Source organism: Littorina saxatilis, linkage group LG3, assembly GCF_037325665.1.
Source record: "Littorina saxatilis isolate snail1 linkage group LG3, US_GU_Lsax_2.0, whole genome shotgun sequence".
NCBI classification, from domain to species: Eukaryota; Metazoa; Mollusca; class Gastropoda; order Littorinimorpha; family Littorinidae; genus Littorina; species Littorina saxatilis.
Genome location: NC_090247.1, coordinates 49,841,253 through 49,865,121, shown reverse-complemented (window position 1 = coordinate 49,865,121; position 23,869 = coordinate 49,841,253). Strand labels below are relative to the sequence as shown.

At 42.5% G+C, this 23,869-nt stretch overlaps 1 protein-coding gene across 1 annotated transcript; it reads right to left on the bottom strand.

Annotated features, from left to right (window-relative positions):
- Positions 1-300: 300 nt before the first annotated feature.
- Positions 301-23,104, bottom strand: LOC138962563 (uncharacterized). The gene is made up of 2 exons (XM_070334418.1): positions 22,163-23,104; positions 301-12,867 (listed from the first exon to the last, which is right to left on the bottom strand). Exon 2 carries the CDS (start codon positions 12,650-12,652, stop codon positions 3,164-3,166), a length of 9,489 nt encoding a protein of 3,162 aa, XP_070190519.1. The 5' UTR covers positions 12,653-12,867; positions 22,163-23,104; the 3' UTR covers positions 301-3,163.
- Between the last annotated feature and the right edge of the window lie 765 nt (positions 23,105-23,869).

Sequence of the window (23,869 nt, the reverse complement as noted above, 5' to 3'; positions counted from 1 at the left end):
AGAACGGAGGTAAAATGTCACAATGTGTTTCTAATCATCCCCCCCTCCGTGACCGACACTTATACGAATGCTGAATGCACACCAGTTTTTTCAATTTTGTGTTTGAAGTGTATTCCAAATGCCTGGGTTTATTACAACACACAGTGACACACACGTGTACACACTATACACACACACAGACATACACACACACACACACACACACACACACTCATACGCACTCACACACACACACACACACAAGCGCTGGTACATATCCATCGTACGTCGCTGTGACAAAAATTGAATAACAATACCAAATTTCATAATTCATGATCTGTTTTACTCGCTAGCAGGATGGACATGATAAACATATAAAAGGTGAATAAATCAACTCAAATTTACTACTTTACACTCAGCTTCCGCCTTCTTTTAATCAACTATATATACAAACACAATAGAAGTCGATTCAGTAAAAAAAATCAGTCCGAGGCGAGCCTTTCAAAACACCGACTTCAACATCCTTATAACATATGAACTCTTTATGGCTCAAAATAACTTTGAACACATAAAATCATTCAGATTCAGCATGTTGCGAATGCTGGCTTGAAAACTAAACCGTCTGGAACTTGAAAATTAAATAACACTGATGAAATCTTACTGCCTCAAAATAACACAGAAAATCCAGGTCTTTCAAATTTGCTTGTAAAAGCGCCCATGTAACATTATCAGCATCATTCACATGCAAAATCACAAACTAAAGAGCAATATATAATTTTCTTCCTGACGTGACTAGAATGTAAACGCTTATCACTGACAATCATTCAGACATAATAAGCATTCAACTCGGAAGTTGACGGGAGCTACAGAACGCCTATACACACGCACACGGCATGGCATCGACTTGCTCGAATTGTTCGCAACAAGTCAGAATTCAAATCTGAAACTGAAACAGCCTCGGTATTACACAAGCACAACAAACAAATACAACTGTACACAAATATCTTTAAAAAAAAACAACCACGGGAACGTCCCAGAAACGTACACTGAATTTCGAATCAGGAGTGATGCCAGCTGAAACAGGTCAAACAAAATTCTACGGTCCGGAGGAACAAATCGGAATCACTGAGGGGTTTTTCTTGGCCGTAGCAACATGATCAAGAATATGCGCGGATATGCGGGTCCTTTACTTCACATATATCAGACTTAATCTTTCTTTCTTTATTTATTTATTTGGTGTTTAACGTCGTTTTCAACCGTTCAAGGTTATATCGCGACGGGGAAAGGGGGGGGGGGGGGGGGGGGGGGATGGGACAGAGCCACTTGTTAATTGTTTCTTGTTCACAAAGGCACTAATAAAAAAAATTGCTCCAGGGGCTTGCAACGTAGTACAATATATGACCTTACTGGGAGAATGCAAGTTTCCAGTACAAAGGACTTAACATTTCTTACATACTGCTTGACTAAAATCTTTACAAACATTGACTATATTCTATACAAGAAACACTTAACAAGGGTGAAAGGAGAAACAGAATCCGTTAGTCGCATCTTACGACATGCTGGGGAGCATCGGGTAAATTCTTCCCCCCTAACCCGCGGGGTTATCACACTTAATCAAACCATGTTCACTGATAATCCTAGTTCAAAGCATAACCCCCAGTTGAACTTTCACAGAAAACACAAAGGTCCTATCTTGTACCTGTGCCGCACATGATGAAGTCGAGAAGTGGCTGGTTGAAAACGGACTATACTAAACCACAAACATGTCCCACTAACCCGGGCACCACTTTTTTTGTTCAGCCGCTACCATTCCTGCGACCTAAATCAACCGGTTGTACATATTTGAGACGGTATGGTATGCACGAGAGCGTAATGTTGTCCCCACCTCATCCAACCAAAACATAACTTCACCTCTCCTTTCAAAATTATCAATCAATCAATCAATATGAGGCTTATATCGCGCGTATTCCGTGGGTACAGTTCTAAGCGCAGGGATTTATTTTTTAATTTTAATTTTATGCAATTTATATCGCGCACATATTCAAGGCGCAGGGATTTATTTATGCCGTGTGATATGGAAATGTTTTACTGAATACATCACGCATTCACATCGGCCAGCAGATCGCAGCCATTTCGGTGCATATCCTACTTTTCACGGCCTATTCCAAGTCACACGGGTATTTTGGTGGACATTTTTATCTATGCCTATAGTATACAATTTTGCCAGGGAAGACCCTTTTGTCAATCGTGGGATCTTTAACGTGCACACCCCAATGTAGTGTACACGAAAGGACCTCGGCTTTTCGTCTCATCCGAAAGACTAGCACTTGAACCCCACCACCTAGGTTAGGAAAGGGGGGAGAAAATTGCTATCGCCCTGACCCAGGGTCGAACTCGCAACCTCTCGCTTCCGAGCGCAAGTGCGTTACCACTCGGCCACCCAGTCAAAATTATACAAAAGTGTGTTTATCAGTGCCCAACAAAATTCAGCCATTGCCACAGTAACAACCTCCCAATCTTAATGATCCAACTAACAATCATCAAATGAACTGAACACGTCAAAATGACGAACTCTTTCTTCTTTGTTTTGCTTAACGCCCAGCCGACCACGAAGGGCCATATCAGGGCGGTGCTGCTCTGACATATAACGTGCGCCACACACAAGACAGAAGTCGCAGCACAGGCTTCATGTCTCACCCAGTCACATTATTCTGACACCGGACCAACCAGTCCTAGCACTAACCCCATAATGCCAGACGCCAGGCGGAGCAGCCACTAGATTGCCAATTTTAAAGTCTTAGGTATGACCCGGCCGGGGTTCGAACCCACGACCTCCCGATCACGGGGCGGACGCCTTACCACTAGGCCAACCGTGCTGGTTGTCAAAATGATGAAAGAAAGACTGATTTTGGTAAATCAAACAATACATGACTTCATCCAAAAATCTCAGATTGCCTTACTTTTACTCATGGTCAGACATGCAACAAAAAACAATGAAACTAATTATCTCTAAATTCCACTTCAAAAATATACTTAGCCTCACAAAACTGAACCTCATAACACTATCTTTTTCCACTGGTCTCAGGACGTCAGAGCCACTAACACATCTCCACCCAAAAATGATAATAATGAACTGTAACACCCACCCACCAACACGTGCGCGCACGCAAACGCTCCTCCTTAATCACTTCTTCCAAGCATCCAACACGCTTTGTGGCAAACAGTCAAAGAAAGATCGCTCACGTGCACTCTTTGACGTAACGCTCTCATTCTCACTGTCCACGCAAACTTTGTCCTTGAACCCACTGCTGCCTTCAGACACATCTTTCACGTCAACTTTCTTTGGGCATAAAGACTGCAGGCGGGAGAACAACCCAATTTCGACCTTATCCGCCTTTACATTAGCTGTCCGCTTTGTGGAACATGGCACTGAATGCATAACAGCTGTCGAATCCTTATTGTCATCTTTTGGGGAATGTACAGAAGCTTGCAGACGATAGAACAGGCCAGGTGCGTCACGATTTGTGTTGGCAGTATTGGCGCCTTGCGTAGACAGTTTCAAAACTGCCGATTTTCCCGCAGTAGATCCCGCAATGACTCCTTCTGTTGAATTCCTGGCATTTTCCAAACGGGAAGACAGTCCAACGTTGGCCGCAGCTTTGGTAACAGCTTTGCTTGCATCCACCGGAACTTTCATTGAAACATGTGCCTCTGACGTGGTTGCAATTGACATGTCATTCTTTCCAGAAACAGAGCTGGATTGATACAGCTGACCTGCCTCGTCCGGAATTGTCTTCAGATCTATGGAAGAGCCAGTGAGTTCAGGTGTGGATGAAGTAGTAATTCTGTCAACTGTTGTGGGATCTAATGAAGCTTGCAAGCTGAAAAACAATCCAGCTCTCTCGCGAACTACCTTTGAATCCTTGCCTGCCTGTGACTGCGTCTTTGGCGAGGATTTCGTATGGCTCTTCTTACTCAAAACAGCAGGAAAGTCTGAGAAAACGCATCTGTCAGTCCTGCAAACTGAGACCTTTCCGATGCACTGAGATTCGGTGCAAACATCATCAAGTTTTCGTTTAAGGCATGGATATGCCTGGGTTGGTCTACTACCCACAGATGAGTCATCCTTGAGAGGATCACCATCAGCATCAACAGTGTTTTCTCTTGATTTCTTTGAAGGACTTGCACTGTCCACATCGTCAGCAACAGCCTGTTGCATGTCCTCCACAGATTCATTTTCTGATCCTGGGAGCTGAGAACATGGGACTGCTGGCCTCTTCTTGCGCAAAGTCAAACGTGGTCCAACTTTCCTCCGTTTTTGTTTAGATTTTGATACAGCCTCCCCAGGCTTGTTGGCTTCACACAGACTCTTTTCAGATAAGGCTGATTTGGATTTTGGGCCGGGTTGAGATTCTGGCTTTCTGGAAGGCTGTTTAAATCCAGAGCCAACATCTGGTTTGGTCAACAATCGAAGAGATGCAGCCACGGATGCCTGTCGCCGTGAAACCTGTCTGCCTTGTATGGACACTTCTGGTTCATCAGCAGTTTGGGACGAATCTGAGGAAATGGTTGGATGGACGGAAGGCTCTTCTCTAACAGCAGAGTTTGGAGGGATGGGGCTCGCTTCTTTCAGAACGTCCGTTTTGTTAGCCGTGTTCTTGGCCAAACTCAGTTCCTTTGTCTCCGAGATAACCACAGGTGTGGAAGACGAATTATTCATATCTGAAACTGGACGACATGGATCACCTGTCTGTGGAAGAACTGTAACAGGGCTGCTCAAACTAGACTCAAACTTTGCTGAACAACTGCCCCTAGAACGTGTGATTCTCAGCTTGATCCTTGTACTCTCTTTTCCAGGAGAAAATTCTTGAGCTGAAGGAGATACAGGAGATGCTAGTCTAGTTTCTTTTGCAGAAGGTGTAGTTTGTTCCACAGAGAGTGCGGTTGTTTTGGGTGCAACTGAAACTGTTGAAGGCACTGACAAAGTGTCTGGTGTTGCTGAAATTAAAGGCAGTGTTACTGTGTCTGGTGTTACTGTATTATCTACTGAAGACATTCCAGAAGGTACTTGAGGGACCGATTTGACAACCTTCTTAAGAGATTTGGATCCACCCTTTCTTTTCCTTTGTTTCTTTTGCTTGGGTTTGATGATGTTTTGCTGCTGTCGATCTTTTGCGAGTGATGTTTGTATCCCTGAGTCATTGACTACACAGGATATTTCATTTCTGTTCTTCTTGGGGATGGTCTCAAAGGAAGATTCCTCCTCTTTGTTTTTTTCCCCCTCAGTTTTGCTCTTCTCATCAGATGCATGTTCTCCCGATCTGGCTTTATTGGTTTCATCATCTGCCGTATTTTCGTTCTCATCAACGGTCTTCGAGGAATTCTCCTTGCTTCTGTTCTTCTCGTGATAGTGTCTACTGTTCTTCTCACCCCATGCACTGGCTCCTGCTTCGGTTTCAACTGCTACCATAACCTTGGTGGTGGTGTTCTCCTGGACTGCTTCCAAGCACTTCTCAGTTTTGTTCTTGTCTGCTGCATGAGACTCGCCGTCGATTCTCTCGGTCTCCTCTTCAAATGTGCTGCTTACTTTTGTTTTGTCTGAAGGTTTGCTCACGTGTGTTTCTGTGTCGAAGTCACGGTCCTTGCCTATGACACTGTCTCGGGTGGGGAAGGACTGCTTCTGACACAGCAGATTACCAGAAACATGCAAGTGGTTTGTTTCCCTGTTTAGCCTTGAACTTGTCTTCTGTTGATCTTTCTTGGAGCTTGCGCTTTCTGGTGTTGTAGGGAAGCTGACTTTGGCGTCTTTGTTAACGAAACGAGAGTCTTCTCGCTTTCCCAAAGCAAGTACGTGTGACAAAGCAGACTGAACTTCTGCATTTGCTGGTACGTCAGCAGCTAAACAGTCCTTGCCTGTTGACTTTTGTTGCAGTCCAGTCTGTGTCCTTGGTGGGCGGTCTGTACCAGCAGACCAACACGGTTTTTGTACGGATGGTGTGCTGGTCTCTCTGATACCTTGATTCACTATTGTCTCAGGTACTGAAAGAGGGGTGGAATGTGAAACAGCGGCCTTTGAAGCCTTCTGGTCGGCCTTTGAAGCCTTCTGGTTTCTCATTCTAGTTCTAGACGAATTTGTCGATCTTGACCTTGACTCAGTCTTCACAGACTTGCCTGCAAGGGATGCCAGAGATCGCATGTCAAGGATTGCCGGATTCACTGCTGTCTCCGGTACTGACAGAGGGGCAGAACATAAAACTGTGGCATTTGAAGCCTTCTGGTTTCTCTTTCTAGTTGTAGACGTATTTCTTGATCTTGACTTAGACTGCACAGTTGTAGACTCACTTACAAGGGATGCCAGAGATCGCACATCAAGGATTGTCGGAGTAGCTGTAGCTGGTGAATCATGTAAAGAAATGCCTCCACTCTCTGTCACTGCTGAGCCTGCTGCAGGAAGACTTCGTTCGTAAGTCTCTTCATCAGGGTAAGCAAAACAAATATCTGCTTGAGGCTGGACAACATCCACATTCTGGTAATCAGTGTAGATACTTGTTGGTACAGCATCTGTTTCATTGTGACTATAGCTTGCAACAGCTGTGAGACCCATGGGGTTTCTTGCAGCTTCAAATCCACTGTAGTCAATGACGCTAAGATGACCTGAGAAATACCCAGGGGTTGCAAGGTTGCCTGGATCGTGGACACCACCTTGTGCACCTTCATTGTAGCTACGATTCTCTACAGCTGGGATTCGATATGCATTCTGCATAGCTTTGTGCTCATCGTTACTGTAATCGTTTGAAAGATCCAAAGGCTGTGTCTCTGGATCTGGAGGTTCTTGCTTCACAATGGAGAAGTCTACACCCACATGAACTTGAAGACTAGCTGCTGCTTCTGGCGTTACTTGAGGGGCTGAATGGTTCTCATCTGGGAAGAACACTGGTACCGAGACCACCTGGGCTTTCCTAACATCCTCGTCAAGATATGTCTCTTCAGTCTGTGCGTCTTCTTCTCCATCATAATTGGCCTCAAAGTCCTCCGCATAGTCATCATCATCTTCTGGGAAAGCAGCTGCCGCAGGAGACTGTACAGGTTGATTCTCCTTGCCTGGTTCTTCTCTTGGATCTACCTGGAGTATGATATCTTCTGCTTCCCAAATTCTGGCTGCTTCTCCTGAAGTAATTGCACTGATCTGAAACAAAGGACCTTCTTCGCTCCCACTTTCTTCTTGTGGCTGCTCAGTATTGACAGCTTTCTTGAAGCCTTTATTGAACAGTTCAACAGCATGGGTGTCAACAAGTCTGCTGACCAAGTCCCCCATCGTTTCTTCTTGGGTTGTGGTTGGATGACTGCACACTTGCCTTTGTTTTGTTCTTTTCTGGTCAATGCTATGCAGGGTTGTCTTTTCAACTAACAATTCATTAACAGAGGCATCTTTGGTAGCCCGACTGTGCACTTCATGTCCATGGTCGACTGATTCCACAGACACAACTGTTGGAAAGAACCCAGAATAGCTATCCATATCAGCAACAGCATCTGCTGACAATTTGTTCATCTCCGCGCAGGGTATGTTGTCAGCGTCTGAGTTTTGCCACAGACTTGCAGCATCACCTGAGGCTACACAAGTAATCAGTGGAATACTGACTCTGTTCTCATCTTCGCAGTCCTGAGGTTCCATCTTCACGGCTGGTGTGGGTTGGGAAGTTTCACATAGTTGGTCAAAGCTGGGGGCGTCACACCTGGAGTTGTCTTCCAACTGGACAATCCCTCTCCCAAAAGTAGAGTTTGATATGAAAGGAACTGCAACTTGTTCTGCCTGACCAGGAGAAGGATTGGCCAATGCTTGTTCTTGAACTTGACCTGCCCATGCATGTGAATAGTCTTCATCAAGAGGTTCTTGCTTAACAACAGTTTGCGGCCATGAGAATTGCTGTGGATCCTGGTTCTCCTCCGTTTGTTGGAAACATGTGCGCTCTGGCTGCACGCTTGCTCTCAAACGCTGTCCATCTTCATTTCTATGCTGGAGAGCTGTATCTTCAGGCTGCTCACTTTCCTGGTGATGGTAAAGATTAGTTTGATGATTTTCCTCATGAGTGGTTGTAACTGGCAAGAGGCTGGATGCAAGCAGCTCTCCTAACAATGGCTTTCTTTCTGACTGTTCTCCATGATCCGTCTGTGGTAGCTCTGGTTGCTGGGTAGTCCCAGGCAGTGAACAAGTGATAAATCCAGGAAGCTGAGCTGCATCACTCTCTTCATTATCTCCCTGTGGTAGAGGAATCATGATCTGTTGTCCTGCAGCAGGAACAGTGCCATCATCCGGGAAGGTACTAACCTGTGTAGCATTCATCAGCTCTCCCAGCAAGGGCTTCTTCTCCTCTTCAGCAAATGCCTCTTCACACACATAGGAGCCTGTTGGTTGAAATGTGCTCTCTGCTTGAGGTGCAAAATCTTGATAGAACATGTCAGTCTGGTCTACTCCTTCATATCCTTCAGCCAGAGGATGTCCAAAGGTTGTCGGGTCACCATACTCTTCTGGGTTGTCAATTTCTACTGAAGGCTCCTGCAATGGCAAAGATGACTCTTCTCCGACATCAAGAAACTCATTTTCCTGTGCATAGTCAATCTCAATTGTGATGCCTTTGCTGGGCATCAGTCTCTGCTTCTTTTTCTTCACAACCGTTCTACGCTTCATGACAATACTCTTGGCAACATCTTTGATCCATTCCGGCGCCTCCTCTGAACCACCTGTGAGGTACATGTGCACCTTCTCACCAATCTGTTGCAAGTATTTGCTTTTGCTGATCCTAGCGTTCTTGGGCACTAATCGAGAAAAGTCTCTGTCGCTGATGAGAGATTTCAAATCCTTGATGTCAAGTGACTCAGCACCAAGGTCAGGTGCCACAAATGCCTTTTTGGCTGAATTGCTGGAGGTCTCTTCCACGTTGGCACTCTGTGTTACTGTACTGTGACAGCCCTTGTGCTGAAGGCTTTCTGGGTACCCCAGGTGTCTGGCACAACTGTCTGTCTCAGCCAGGAGCTGACTAATAACTGTTTTAATGTACCCAAGGTCTTCTTCATCCAGTCGCTTGTTGACTTTGGAGCTGCGGTTGTTCTTTATGAGGGGCACAGCAAAAGCCCTGTACCCACACTGAAACACATAGTACTTCACGTTGAACTTGGACATCTTCACCCAACTGGCTCTGTCTGTGTCTGCACAGTTCTGTCTGGGTTCATCAGAGTTTACCACAGATGAGTCAACCAGGTCACTTCTTCTTGCCCTCACTTTCTTCTCTGGTGCTTGTTTCAAGACTCTCTGTACAGATGTTGAGTCAGGACCAGGTTTTTCAACCTTGGCATTGGAATCAGGGTTCAAATTATCAAGTGAAAAAGAAAATTCTGAATCATGGAGAAGTCTTGGTAACATTTTCTGTTTTCTTGGCTTTCTTGGTGAATCTGAAACATTGAACACACCGTTTTCAGAAATGAGCAGATTTGTCGTGCCCGCTGAACAGACAGAAGACAAAGAAATAAATCCTGAAGGTAAGCCAAGAGATGTTTCCTTCTCAGTGGATGCGATCTCATCTTCAGCAGGTTTCTGATGCCTATTCAGCAACTCCTGTCGTCTGTGTTCTTCATAGCCTTCCAGTGTTTTGTGCTGTCTGAAGTAATCTCTTTTCTTGTTCCACACTGACACACGCTTTTTCTTCTCTTCATCTTGTGCATTTTTGTGTTGACACCACTGGAGGTTTCCCAGTTGACACAACAAGCTCAGGGATTTTTGCCTGCATGAGACAGGGCACACGGTTTTAGCCGTAACCTCTGCAGTCTGAAAGTCCTCGCTCATCTTTTCCACCACAACATAGCAGGGGCGAAGAGAACCGTGATCATCATGAAGCAGTGAAGATGCTCTTTTTTCTTGGCTGTACATCTTCGTCTTGGCATTTCTGGGGCCCGGTCTTGATTTCTTGTGGCCAGCTGATATTTCTGTGGAAATGGTCAGTGTGGGAGTACTTGGGACCTGATCTGCATCTGAAAAAGTGGGCACACCCGACAAAGCTCTGGCAAAAAACATGCCCCCCGTTGGTGGCTCTGCAACACCGTCAACTTGCAAGTCTGTCTGTCGCACTTCAGCTGATGGACCGGTTGTTTTGGGATCAAGCAATGCTAGACTGTGTAACTGATCCATCCCACCACGGTCTGCATTGTTCCCTCGAAGAAATACATATTTGCCACTGGCAACAGGCTGGTAAACATTTTTCCCTGATTTCTGGGAAGGCGGATATACACATACCACCTTCTTTGAAGAAGCTTGGGATGAAGTCTGTCCTGGTCCATGTGAGCCTTGAACTTGTAGCGCATCGTCTACATCTGTTTGTCTGTGTGAAAATGGTGAGAGGCTGTAGTTATGATCATTTAACAATTCCTTAGGTGGCATCGGTGGAAATGGAACAACTTTATTGCCTTTTCCATCTCGATAGCCTTCATAATGTACTAGCCAGTTGTGGCGGCCAAGCCCTTCCTTGCTCTTACTGAGCCTCATTTTACACCCAAAGCATGTGTAAGGCTGGTCAGGTTTTGATGTCTTCTCAGATGCCTCTTCGCTACATGACTCAGACCTGTACAACAGAGGAATGTCGCATCTGCACCATTTGACTGACACACGTTTCTTCCACTTCTTGCTGAACCAGTGCAGGCAGCTTTTGCAAATTTCTGCTACGCTGCCTTCAGGAATGTAAGGTTCAGGCTTTTCACACCGACACCACTGGATTCCATGCTCACGTCTCTTTTTCTCTTCGGGCTTCTTGCACTTCATCTTCTTCCATCTCCTGCTTAGCTTCTTCCAGCACCTCTGGCAAACATTCCCTGAGAACTCGCACTCCTCCAAATTGTCATCAGGTATAGGTTCTTCGCATCTGCACCATTTCTGGACATTTGCATGTGGTCTGCCATGACCATGACCATTGTTTGACTCCAGAGTCTTTTCACACCGCTGGGAACCATCCTTCTGTTCTGCTGATGCACTCTTGAGAGCACCGGAACAGTCCGCTTGGGTTGTTGAATTACTGTTTGATGCAAGGTGACTGTCAGCATGCTTTGCCAAGTCACTGTTGAGCATGCTGGATTTGTCTATCTGCTTTGCTGAACCACTGCTCCCACCCTCTAGACTGTTTGTGCATTGCTGTGAATCTCTCCCAGTTTCCTTCACTTCTGCTCCATTGCCCACACGTTTCCTCAGTTCATCAATTGTACGGTTCAGTAGTGGTGGAAAAGAACTCATTTGTTTGTCGTTTGCCAACTCTTTCTCTTCGGCAGGGTTTGCAGGGAAGTCAGAGAGACCAGGACGGGTAGCTACAAGGTCACGCAATGCATTGGGTGCTTTATCTTTGCGAGCCAACAAACTCGTCAAGACCTTGTTCCTTTTGGATGGCAGCCCACTACTTTTCGCACAATCAATTGTGATAGTCTGGGGAGGGGCAGTCTGCCTTAAGTCTAAAACGTTTACAGATGAACATGTTCTCAGGTTGGCAATAGCACTTGCTGCTGCAGATGACTTGTTCACACTACCCTCGAACGTGCAGCTGTTGCCGTTCAAATGCGAAAAATCAGGAGCATCACCACTTGTCTTGCATGGTTCTGTGGCACTGCGATTTCTACAGTCTACAACTATCAGTCTCCTCACACCTGCTTCTCCATCACTATTCCCACTTTGTGATGGGGCAAATGTTGAATTAGCGCTTGACTGTGCACTGTGCCAACTGACAGGTTGTGACTGAGCTGGCACTGCAGGCACCTCCTGTGGGTTGGCAACAGATTCTTCAGGAAAGCATGGGCGTGGCTCTGTTGAACCAACCACACTCCACGGGAACAGAGGGTTCTCCTTGGGCTGTTGTTTTGAGCTATCTTCACTCTTCTTGGCTCTTTGGACAGGAGCTGAAAATGTAAATTCTTCATCTGTAAGACCAAGGCTGCAGTTGATGTCAAAAGGTGACATGGGTGCACTATCCGAGTCAGACAACTCCAAGATTTCTGTGGCGTCATCTGTACTCTCATCCGCAGGTTGCTCTGTGGGAGGGGCTGTATTTGTGTCTGCCATGACTGTTATTTTATTCTGTGCTGTTGGGGCTGCATTCAAGTGTTGTTCTCTCCCTCCAAGAGCAACAGAGGTGTTAAGGCCATCTGGTTCATCTTGCTGTGAAGAGAGGAACTCTAAGTCTTGCAGCACCTGCCCGTAGTTAACATCTGGAGGTTCTGTCTGCTCTGGGCTGCTGTTGCTGGTGTGCACGTGTTTGTCTTTGTCACTGTCTGAGTTACAAAGCTGCTCAGAGGAAGCATCAGACACTAAACACCCCTGCTTTGTCCCAGGTTGCACATTATCAACTGTGCTGCCTGGTTGTCTTGATGGCTTGTGCAAAGATAGATCTAGTGGTCCTGACTCGTTGGGATCGATCTGATGTGACAGTGAACCCCCGAAAGCCGGAGTAGAATCTAAATGCTTCTGGTGATTAACTGGATATGCAGAGTTATATGATGAGGGTACACACTGTTCTGCTGCATCACCGAACTCCTCTACATCAACAAAGTCACTCACAAACCCTTTGGTCCTGGAAAACTTGATCTTCAGTTTGAGGCCTCCTGGTCCTTGCTGATCATTTGATGGCGACTGCCTTGCACTGCTCATGTCCAAAGGAACACTTTAATTTGATAGATTGAAGTGCAGGGCAGTGTCCTGTATTGAGAGTTCTCCAGCTAATGTCTTTCTTGTCCTTCAGAGCTGTCCACAAAAGATCTAATCAGAAGACCCTCTCCTCCACATCAGTGGTCATCACATCTGGGGGGTTGACTTCCACGGCCAGTCTCTGAGACTCGCGGCTACTGGCGATATCAAAGACACACCTGAAACAAAGACAGAACAAATAACTTTATACATTTAGATTTCCCATCAGAACAAGTAATTCTATATTGTTTACTTTTCAATTTCTGCCAATGCATCTTCGGAAATGTGTGTATTTGAAGGGAAATGAGGACAATGGTCCTTTGTCCTGGCTAAAATCTGAATTGTGTTAGGGTACATGTGAAATCTGTGCACACACATATTCATACTTCAGATATATATTGAAGGTACATGTATAATACTGGTTTATTAAGAAAGGTCAAGTATTTTGTCAGTGCTCCACACAGCCTAGCAGAAAAGATAGTGTTCATACTGCCTAAAAGAACAAGGCAAATATAATTTTTCAGGCAATATTAGACAAAAGAGTGACCATTTTTCAAAACAAGTTTAAGTTAAACTATACTCAACACAATAAATAGGGTTGGATTTAAGTAAAATAAGATTTTGTACATGTTTTCATCCTAGATAAAAAAAAAATGTATTTCACCTACATACTACTGAACTTTTATCACTGTTTTCTGGCATTATCATTTTTTTTAATTATGAGGTTAATTCTAACCTCTAATTTTACAGTGTGCGGTGCACTCTAAATTCAACGATTTTGCGACAGACGTTCAATGTCTTTGTTTTATTATTCCTTTACTATTCCTTTTCACTTAACATTATTATTGTATGATCTATGATCACAGATCAGTATCTAAATACTATTGATCTGACGGTTTAGGAGAGGTTTTGGCGAATTTGACAAACCTGAAGAATCTAGGGAATCCAGTGTACCTTTATAATAATAATAATAATAATAAATAACTTTTCTATAGCGCGAGTCCCATCAATTGGCTCCAGGCGCTTATCTAGATGCACAAGGCAAGATTTGCTCAAAAATTAACCAAAAGTATCGTAATTAATCAAAATAATTAGGTTTAGTCAATGCGAGACAGGGCACTGCTTCTCTGCGGTGTTGGAAACAAAAAGTAGTCCAGAAGCGCTGCCTGACAGCAAGACTGTCTGCCAATTATGACACGGCGGCCTAGTTTTTACAAGTAACAGCTTCACATACATAAACATACGTAACTCAGTGAAAGTAACCCAACAACCCTCACAAAGAATGCTCTCCTTTTGCCTATTTTAAGTCCCTATATATTATGGGCATGGGAATTGAAAAAAGTAAAAAAGGCTGAACATTTGTAAGTAAGTTCAAAGTCGACGGCACAAAGCACCTAGCCTTACTAGGGGGGTCCGGGGGCATACTCCCACAGTAAAAATGTTCTCCAAAGAACACAAATTGTGCAATTTGGCGTCACTTGAGCTCCAAGTTTGCCATTAAATTAAGTTTTCAGAACCATTTTTGCCTCCCCCATTTATTTTTTCCGCGGACACTTTAGCTTTTACGGCGGAACAAAATAAAAATTCGGCGGAAATTTGCCTTTCGGCGGACAATTCCCATAGCTTGCTTCTGCAAATTGAAGGCATGAGACCTCCTGTCTGGTAGCATTATTTGTAACGCAAAATCTCATGGTATCTTGTTATATGAAGTCTTATATCGCGCGCGTATCTCCAGACTCGGACTCAAGGCGCAGGGATCTATTTATGCCGTGTGAGATGGAATTTTTTACACAGTACATCACGCATTCACATTGACCAGCAGATCGCAGCCATTTTGGCGCATATCCTACTTTTCACGGCCTATTATTCCAAGTCACACGGGTATTTTGGTGGACATTTTTTTTTTATCTATGCCTATACAATTTTGCCAGGAAAGACCCTTTTGTCAATCGTGGGATCTTTAACCTGCACACCCCAATGTAGTGTACACGAAGGGACCTCGGTTTTTCGTCTCATCCGAAAGACTAGCACTTGAACCCACCACCTAGGTTAGGAAAGGGGGGAGAAAATTGCTAACACCCTGACCCAGGGTCGAACTCGCAACCTCTCCCTTCCGAGCGCAAGTGCGTTCCACTCGGCCACCCAGCCATCTTGGAGTTGGACCTGTTTTCTTTGGTGTTATCCCTTTAAATACCATCTACAGACCTGTTTACCCTGACATTGACCCATGAGGAAGATTTGAAGGAAAATGAGGAAGATTTTCCACTTCATGCGGAAGATTTTTTTTGAAGCCACAAACTCGCTCTAAAGCAATAAAACACACTCTTTTTTTTCATAATTTGCTGTGTGCAAAGAAATGATCAACTTAATTCTACATTACATGATAGCGTCATTGTATATTTGAGATGTAGTTTTCGGAGAAAGCAAATAGAAAGAAAAAAGTGATCGAGAAATGACTGTCACACAGCGTGCAGTAAGAATGGCTTGGTCCAAATTTCCTGGAAACCGTCAAGTCCGGATACTTCTTTGAGTAATCTTCTTTCCACTTCTGATAATAGATTCTCTTCTTCTCTGCCCCACACGCACTATCGCGCTCTTCATCGTCAGTTTCGTGTCGGTGTCGGTGTTGTTCCTTTCTTTTTGGAGGCATTTTGCAAAAGGACACCAACAGGCAACACGTGTAACCAAAGTCCCGGAAGAAGATACCGTTCTAACCGGAAATTGACGAAAGACGTCTTAATACTGAGAAAACTACCACAACTTTTTACCGAAAACATCACAAATATTTTTTTCTCGAAATCGCGCCAAATTGCGGAAGATTTCAAGCAGTGCGCGGACAAGCGGAAAGACGATCTTAAATCCGTAAAACTTCCGCCCATTCCGTAAGAGTAAACAGGTCTGCATCTAAATTAGTACACATGAAGTAATATGACAGCATGCATGTTAAACTGAGTTTAACTTCACCCACATTCATCTTCCCTTTACATGTTTGGTCCTACAAAGTACAAGTACTGAGCACAGGCACATTCGCAACAACAAAATACCAACCGACAAACACTCCTTTTCAAAAGTTTTCAAAGTAACTTTTCTTTTCTTTCTTTATTTGGTGTTTAATGTTGTTTTCAACCACGAAGGTTATATCGCGACGGGGAAAGGGGGGAGATGGGATAGAGCCACTTGTCAATTGTTTCTTGTTCACAAAAGCACTAATCAAAAATTTGCTCCAGGGGCTTGCAACGTAGTACAATATATTACCTTACTGGGAGAATGCAAGTTTCCAGTACAAAGGACTTAACATTTCTTACATACTGCTTGACTAAAATCTTTACAAAAATTGACTATATTCTATACAAGAAACACTTAACAAGGGTAAAAGGAGAAACAGAATCCGTTAGTCGCCTCTTACGACATGCTGGGGAGCATCGGGTAAATTCTTCCTCCTAACCCGCAGGGGGGGTTTCAAAGTAACAGTAACACATCAATTTTGAGATCATGTAAAGTAACACCCCAACTGCAGTTACAAAAACTAAACAAATAACAAAAAAATAGTCGTCTACATGCCCACCCGTAAGATTGTAAATGTAAGATAAAAGTTACAGACAAAAACACATACACACACACAAAATTGATAAAATAATAATATTATATCAAGGCAATGGTCATTTATGCAAATAGATGTTACTATAGTGTCCTTCTGAACACTTTAAAATAAAAGACCTACTTTTTATATGAGTTCATCTACAGTACTAGTACCAAAAGGGGGAAAATGAGCTAAAATTTAAAATAAAAATAAAAACAATAACTGTTAAGGTTTTAGATACCTGGAACAATGTAGAAACAGATTTTGAAATGACAAAATTAATACCATGAATCCTTTTACCAGGAGCAGCATGTTTAGTACGGGGGGTATTCTGGCGTTACGGATGCAACGTTGGGACACCATCACCATCAATATTACAAAAAAAGTAGATGTCCATTAATTTTTGATTATGATATGCTTGATGACATTGCAATAAGACTTTTAGAACAGACCTTGCACCCCCAACTGCATGTGTGAACTTAAAGAGTTGTAAATACAATGGGACACCGTAGCATCCGCAACACTAGAAACAAAACTTTCTCTAAATTAGCAAAGGAAAGTACAATGAAGCTAAATTTATTATAAATGTTAAGAACACCACTTAGTTATTGTTGCCCAGCTAGTATAAAATTTGGTCACACTTGGTTTTCAGGAGAAAAAAACAAACCATTACAGCGTTACAGAATTACATGGGACACCATAAACTCCTACTCCTTGTTTTTGTTTGTTGAAATGCTGTCTTTTTGATTTAGAATGAGTTATGGAGTCATGCATGCACACAAAAATGTGATATATAAATTATTATATATCATGTGTGGACATGTTTGATCAGAAAATCTATAGTTTCAATGTCACATGTACAGTCTGACCACCACTCGAAGAAATTTTAACACTGCAAGTATGAATGCAAACTACAAATTTATTTACACAGGAAATGCACAAATAAATCATAAAACAAAAACAGTAGCATATATGGACATCAGCAGCAACTGACTTCCTGACCAGTTCTGCCATGGATGGCACCTAAAACACAATTTAGTTTATAACAATTTAGTAAGGCACACCCAAAATACAAATGAACTTATTAACAAAGATAATTTAAAATCAAGGCAAGTGTCCACATGACAAACTGAAAAACAAAATTGTAAGAACTGTTGAGTGCACATATGTCCCATGTAGCATGTGAAACTTTGAATTTTAAATTGATTATGAAGGGGGAAAATACTAAAGACAAATAATGTATAAGTTTCTTTTTTTTAACTGTATTGTCATTGTGTGCAATAAATTCCATAAAGACATTAGTTTTATGCAATAATCAGAATCTGTGAAGTTTTGATAATAGGCGCATCATGGGACACCTTTCCAAAATGGTGTCCACCGAAGTGTCTGTAACACAGCTAACAATAAACTTCAAAAGTCTGATCATTTCTTTATTTCTTTATTTGGTGTTTAACGTCGTTTTCAACCACGAAGGTTATATCGCGACGAGGGAAAGGGGGGAGATGGGAGTCTGATCATGATCACACAAATATGGAATAAATAAAAACTATATTCACCAACAAGATTCTGCATCATAACAACAAAACTTAATTCAACATTAAACATACATGTATCAAACTAAAATCAAAGATCCCGTTTCTGATGCATCACCGGACACCTTTCCATCGCCAAGGCACGTGTAGTCGCACTCATACACCGCGACAGCTATTGCGCGCAGGTACAAGGGAAAAACAGACCCGCACGCTGATTTCACACACGGAAATAAACAATGAAACAGCAACCCGCCCCCAGCCGGCCCACAGCGCGCTACGATGGCAAGTGACGCCTCTCCTCAAAAGTGCTACTTTCCGTTTCAGATGCACCAGTGACCGGAAGACAGGACCATCACTTTTTTTGGTGTCCCAAGGTCAAAATGTGTTTGGATTTTCTGTGTAAACGTCATGGGTTTGTGTGGAATTTCCCGGAGAATTCCGTCAACGCAAGGAAACCGGTCTGAACTCGAGTTTCGAACACATTTTCTGCGATTGTTTGGGTTGCGTTTCAGACGCTACACTTGAGACACCGCTATGTAAAAATATTCTCAGCATCCAATAATTGTTGTCTTTTTATTTGAAGTAATGTAACGTGTTGAATAAAGTTGCTTCTACGTCATGGAACACTCTTTTGTTAAAAAAATGTATGTTAAAAGTTATGAAATGAACACTTGAAAATGTACAGTTTCTTGTGACTGTTCACGTCACACTCAGAAAAATTTACATCCATCGCATAGTAGTCTGTGCCTAAAAATGACATCCGGGAAGATGAGCAAAATGGCAGCCATAGGCGTCAAGTTCAATGTAGTGATCGCGTCACACCAAAATTACATGTCACAAGAAACAGCACATCCTTGTAAATCCATTACTTTATCTAATTTACTGCTTCTTTTGATCTAAAATGTTTCTGATCAAGAAGTTAAACAAAACAAAAGCACACAACTGCGTGTAATAATGGCTCTGGATAATTTCAGATGTTTCTCGTTACAATTCACAACACGTGACGCTATTGTCACAAGAAACATTTACAAATGCTTTTTTTCTCCAACAAAGGGGTTTATGATTAGAAAAACATTGCCTAATTTGGTGCTGCTTTGACTCCCTATGAGGCTATGTTTGTGGATAAAGGATTTGGTTGTTCACATAAAAAAGATGTTTAGCCATGTTTTAGTTTGAGATCAAAGTTCACTCAAGCCTTTGTATCTTTTGCAGACAAATATATATGTTAATTCGAACAAAGTGGGATATATTAAAAAGTTTGATCAGGAAGAAGTTGTTCTTTTTTGTGGAATGCATTGTTGCATAAGTAAAAAACTGTTTCTTGTGACGTGACACATACATGATGAGAATTTTCAAGGAACATGATCTGTGAGCACTTTATTTGGCTATGAATACAATTAAGAGTCCATCAAATTTTTTGTATAAAAAATGTTTTTTAATCTTGGTTTTTCATTTCAATGAACTAAATTCTAGCACTGAAATGTGAAAATGTTTTGCGTCACGAGAAACAGTTTTTACAAGCAATTAACACATCAAACACTAATTTCTCATTATGTCGACAATGTGCAGTCTTTTAAATGAAAAATGTGAACAGTTCAATCATTTAACATAACAAAAATACTAAAGACATATATATATATATATATATTGAGAAACCCAAAATGAAAATTCAGTGTCCTCATGGGCACCTTTTGGGAGTTGCCCAAATGTTATTGTTATAGGGTCCCTTCAAACTCAAAGTGGATGCAACATGTTCCTAATTTTGTAAGACTACTTCTGGTTTACACTTGATTCAGAATGCACAACAAAAGAAATGAATACTTTAATTTCCATATTTTACATGATCAACTTGAGTAAGATGAAGAGTTAGAACTAACGTTGAGAAAAGAAAAGTTTATTTAAGCATTGACAAATTGTATGCCAAGGTAGCGTTTTCGTGAAATCAGTGCATAATCAAAGGAGGAGTTGATTTCATAACATAAGCATGGTCTGGTAGTGAAGAAGGAATGCGTGAGACTGACACTCCAAGTTAATTGCATTGAACAGGCTGGACACTGTCATTGTCAATAATACACACGATTTATGTTGCAACAGGCCTGTTGGACTTGGACTATGGTCTGTCTTTCATAATTGTATTATCTGTCGCTGTACTTGTTGAAAACGTTGCCAACACATACTGCCACTGTAACTGTAAGCTCTGAGGGCCCCAAAGTGTTTAAAATCGTGATCGTGATTGGCGATTTTTGACCTTTCTGTGACCGTGATTGCCGAAATGTCCATTTCTGTGATTGTGATGGGACTTTGCCCATGATCCGTGATGACAAAAAAATCAAGTCTCGTGATCGTGATTTGTTTTCGTGATCGTGATGGGCATTATTGCAAAGCATTTTATTTTCAATGTACATTTTTCACAGCTGTATCACTCTATGATCCTCTATTCGTCAAGGAGCCAATCCTGATTGAAGGAAAGCAACAACACATTCAGAAATATGATTTTGACAGCGATTGCTTCCCTTTAAGAGAACCAATCACACAAAAAAAGAGATCCAATCAGAAGGCGAATTGCAAAAGTCTGCCAAACTTTATCCAATGGAAGGGCTTTGTGCTAAAACCTTTTAAGTGCATTCAGTCAAATTCGAATTCGAAGATCAACAAGAAGAGCAAACGCTCGATCGAGTCACTTTCGCAGTTCTGAATATTATATGAGGCATCAGATGGACAGGAAGAAATTGCTATTCACAACACAATGAGTCACGTTCACATAAAATTTGAGCCCGGTCACTTTTATAGTTTCCGAGAAAAGCCCAACGTTAAGTTGTGTGTTGCCGAACAGAAAAGGCTAGTTATCTCCCTTGTTTTTCTGATAACGTTCGTAAAAGGCTACAGATGTAAATACTTTGATGTAAAGAATAATCCTACAAAGTTTCAATCACATCCGATGAACTTTGTCAAAGATATAAAATGTCTAATTTTTCCTTTGACGCTGACCTGTGACCTTGAAAAAGGTCAAAGGTCAACGAAACCATCGTTAAAGTGTAGAGGTCATTGGAGGTCACGACTAAACAAAATATGAGCCCGATCGCTTTGATAGTTTCCGAGAAAAGATATAAAATGTCTAATTTTTCCTTTGACGCTGACCTGTGACCTTGAAAAAGGTCAAAGGTCAACGAAACCATCGTTAAAGTGTAGAGGTCATTGGAGGTCACGACTAAACAAAATATGAGCCCGATCGCTTTGATAGTTTCCGAGAAAAGTCCAACGTTAAGGTGGTGTCTACGGACGGCCGGCCGGCCGGACAGACTAACACTGACCGATTACATAGTCACTTTTTCTCAAGTGACTCAAAAATGGCGGTCAGCGGTACTGTCATCGAACTTCTGTTATATTTTGTGGATTCAAACCAGACCAAAAGCAGGCGGCGAGAATGCCTTCCTTGATGGAAAGGTCAGACTACGGTCCGTCTTTCTGAAGACGAAATGTCAAGGTATGTTGATCTATTCAGGGCCGGACTAGGTAAGTACTAGGGTGGGGGGTAACAGATGGGGGTCCATGGGGCAAAGCCCCTTGGTGGGGGTCCAGGGGGCAAAGCCCCCTTGGTGGGGTTTTTGAAGCTGAACGTTTTTTGATGTTTCTGGAGGGAAAGGAAGCCTCTCCTTGAACGAAAAAGGTAAATTTGACAGCAAGCTGTATAGGCAATGAAGAAGAATTGAGATTGTAAGGACTCATACTTTTCATCACAAAAATCGTTGAAGAAAAATGTCTTTCGAAAGGGGGTGAGAGGTGCGATTTCCCCTCGGATTTCATGATGATCCAGATGCAACCATCCCCTCCCCCCACCCCCCATACACACACACAAATAAAGAAGCGTTTGGGAGGTACATTGCCACTGATGTTCGTGATCGTGAAAACAAAAATCAAAGTAACTGTGATTGTGAAAGCTAAAATTTCCCTTCCCGTGATCGTGATGATACCCCCCCTTTGGGGCCCTCAGCTCTATTCCGCGCTGGAGCTTTGTTTGTTGATCGCTGACAACACAATATTTATCGTTGCATTTCTTAAACCTTATTGTTCTACTTCTGATACAAATACAGATAGTGTATGACATTCAAGCAATAGCTTGACTGCGAACGGTTATTTTAATCGTCTCCAGGGAGAACATCTCTATTAAAAAAGATGCAGTGGTATACTATTTCCCGCGAACACATGATAAACAAGACAAAATGGCGGACAGGGCGACGAGCACTGTCGATCACAATAGGCCGAACTGCATTCCAACTGTATGGATAGAAAACAGAGTAATTCTCGGTAAAATATCGCCTCTTGTTTCAAATGACGACAAAATGAAAGAGACTGCTAACTTACCAGCCAGGGAGATGGTTCCGAAGACGTCAAAATCGTGTTGATCGCACCTGTATAGAGTTGTGATGAAAGCGGAAGTGTCTAGATTCGGTACACGAAGAGCGCATAACTCTTCATTGCCAGCCTCCAAGACGAGTGCATCAACGCGACATAACATTCTTGATAATCACTCATAACTTTCGCAAGGTCATCACTTTTTGGATCAAACCCGACATTAATATCATCACTTCGGTAAAAAGCAGAGTGAGTCAAAGCCCTTGTGACTTATACTGGGATTTCCCACTGTTGTTGTGCGCAGTGTGCGCTGGTAGGGCTGTAACAAACCAACGGAACAAATAGGATGTTTCGTAATCGTAGTCAAAAAAAGTGAATAATAAAGTGGTGTGAACAGCCTTTGCTCGTGATACCTGTCAAAGGATTTAAGTTTGTTCAAGGTTGTAACTCTATGTCAATCATTGTCACGGTAAACATCCTGTTATTGCTGCCAATCAGCTATACAATTGCAGGCATGGTACTGAAGGAATGGCAATTTCAGCTGAAATAAAGCCGGGGGTCCAGGGGGCCGTTAATTAGGCCCCCTTGCGGGGTCAAGGGGCAGCGCCCCTTGTGGGGGTGAGGGGGCAACGCCCCCTGAAGCTGACGACTTTTTACTAATTCAAATGTGTTTAGTGCCCTCTCCTTGAAGCTGAGAGGGATATAAGTGAAAGATAACAAGGCTTGAGTAAGAAAAAATAATAATCTCAAGTCAATCAGCAGATTTTTTATTTTTTTTATTTTATTTTATTTTATTTTTTTTCGTTTTCGGCGGATTTCCGCCGATCGGCGGAAGAGTACCATGCCTGAATTGGTAAACTTTGCCACTCGTGACATTGTTATGTCATTGCTACATGTATACAGTAAAGGTATGCATGCCAGATTTGTTTTGTAATACCGTATTGTGATGCGCGTCAGTTTGTTTGTTTGTTTGTTTATTTGTTGCTTAACGTCCAGCCGACTACGCAGAGCCATATCAGGACGAGGAAGGGGGGGATGAAGGGGGCCACTTGTCAAGCGATTCCTGTTTACAAATGCACTAACCCATTACTTGTGTCCCAGCAGGCTTTAGTAAAACTAAATTAATACCTACTGGAAGATTACCAGTTTCCAGTATGTTAAAATAGGCTTAACCTATCTACTGCTGGACTTACATCAGAACACTAACAGATTAAACTATACATGAATCGCGAGACAAGCGGCAAGAGAAGAGATTTTTGGAAAAAATACAGGTGAATGAGCAAGAAGGCAGAAAAAAGAAAATTCATGAAGAAAAAGAGAGCATGACAGGAAAGAGGAACCAAAAATCTACCTAACAGCAAACTAGAAAGCTCCTGCGGTTCCAAAAACAGGAGGGGCCTTTAACTTCATAACCGCAGTGCCCCACTGCGGGAATGCGCGTCAGCAAAAAATGCGGATCGACACATGGCGTAAATAATTCACTACACTTGAAAATAACCAAACCCAAATGTTTGTTGTTCTTGTACTTTGTAGATGCATTGTGTGTTATTTTAATAGTTAATTAATAGTGTACATCAAAAGAAATGTATGAAATCAACTTCAAACAAGAGAGTGGACCATGATTCATGAAGGCTTACTGATCAGGACTGATTTTTCATTCCATTTGAAGAAGAAAAACGTTCAAAGCGAAGGACTTAAAACTCACATGGACCGACA

Excerpts from the sequence above, each read along its gene's own strand:
- LOC138962563 (XM_070334418.1), bottom strand. The coding sequence starts at position 12,652 with ATGAGCAGTGCAAGGCAGTCGCCATCAAATGATCAGCAAGGACCAGGA.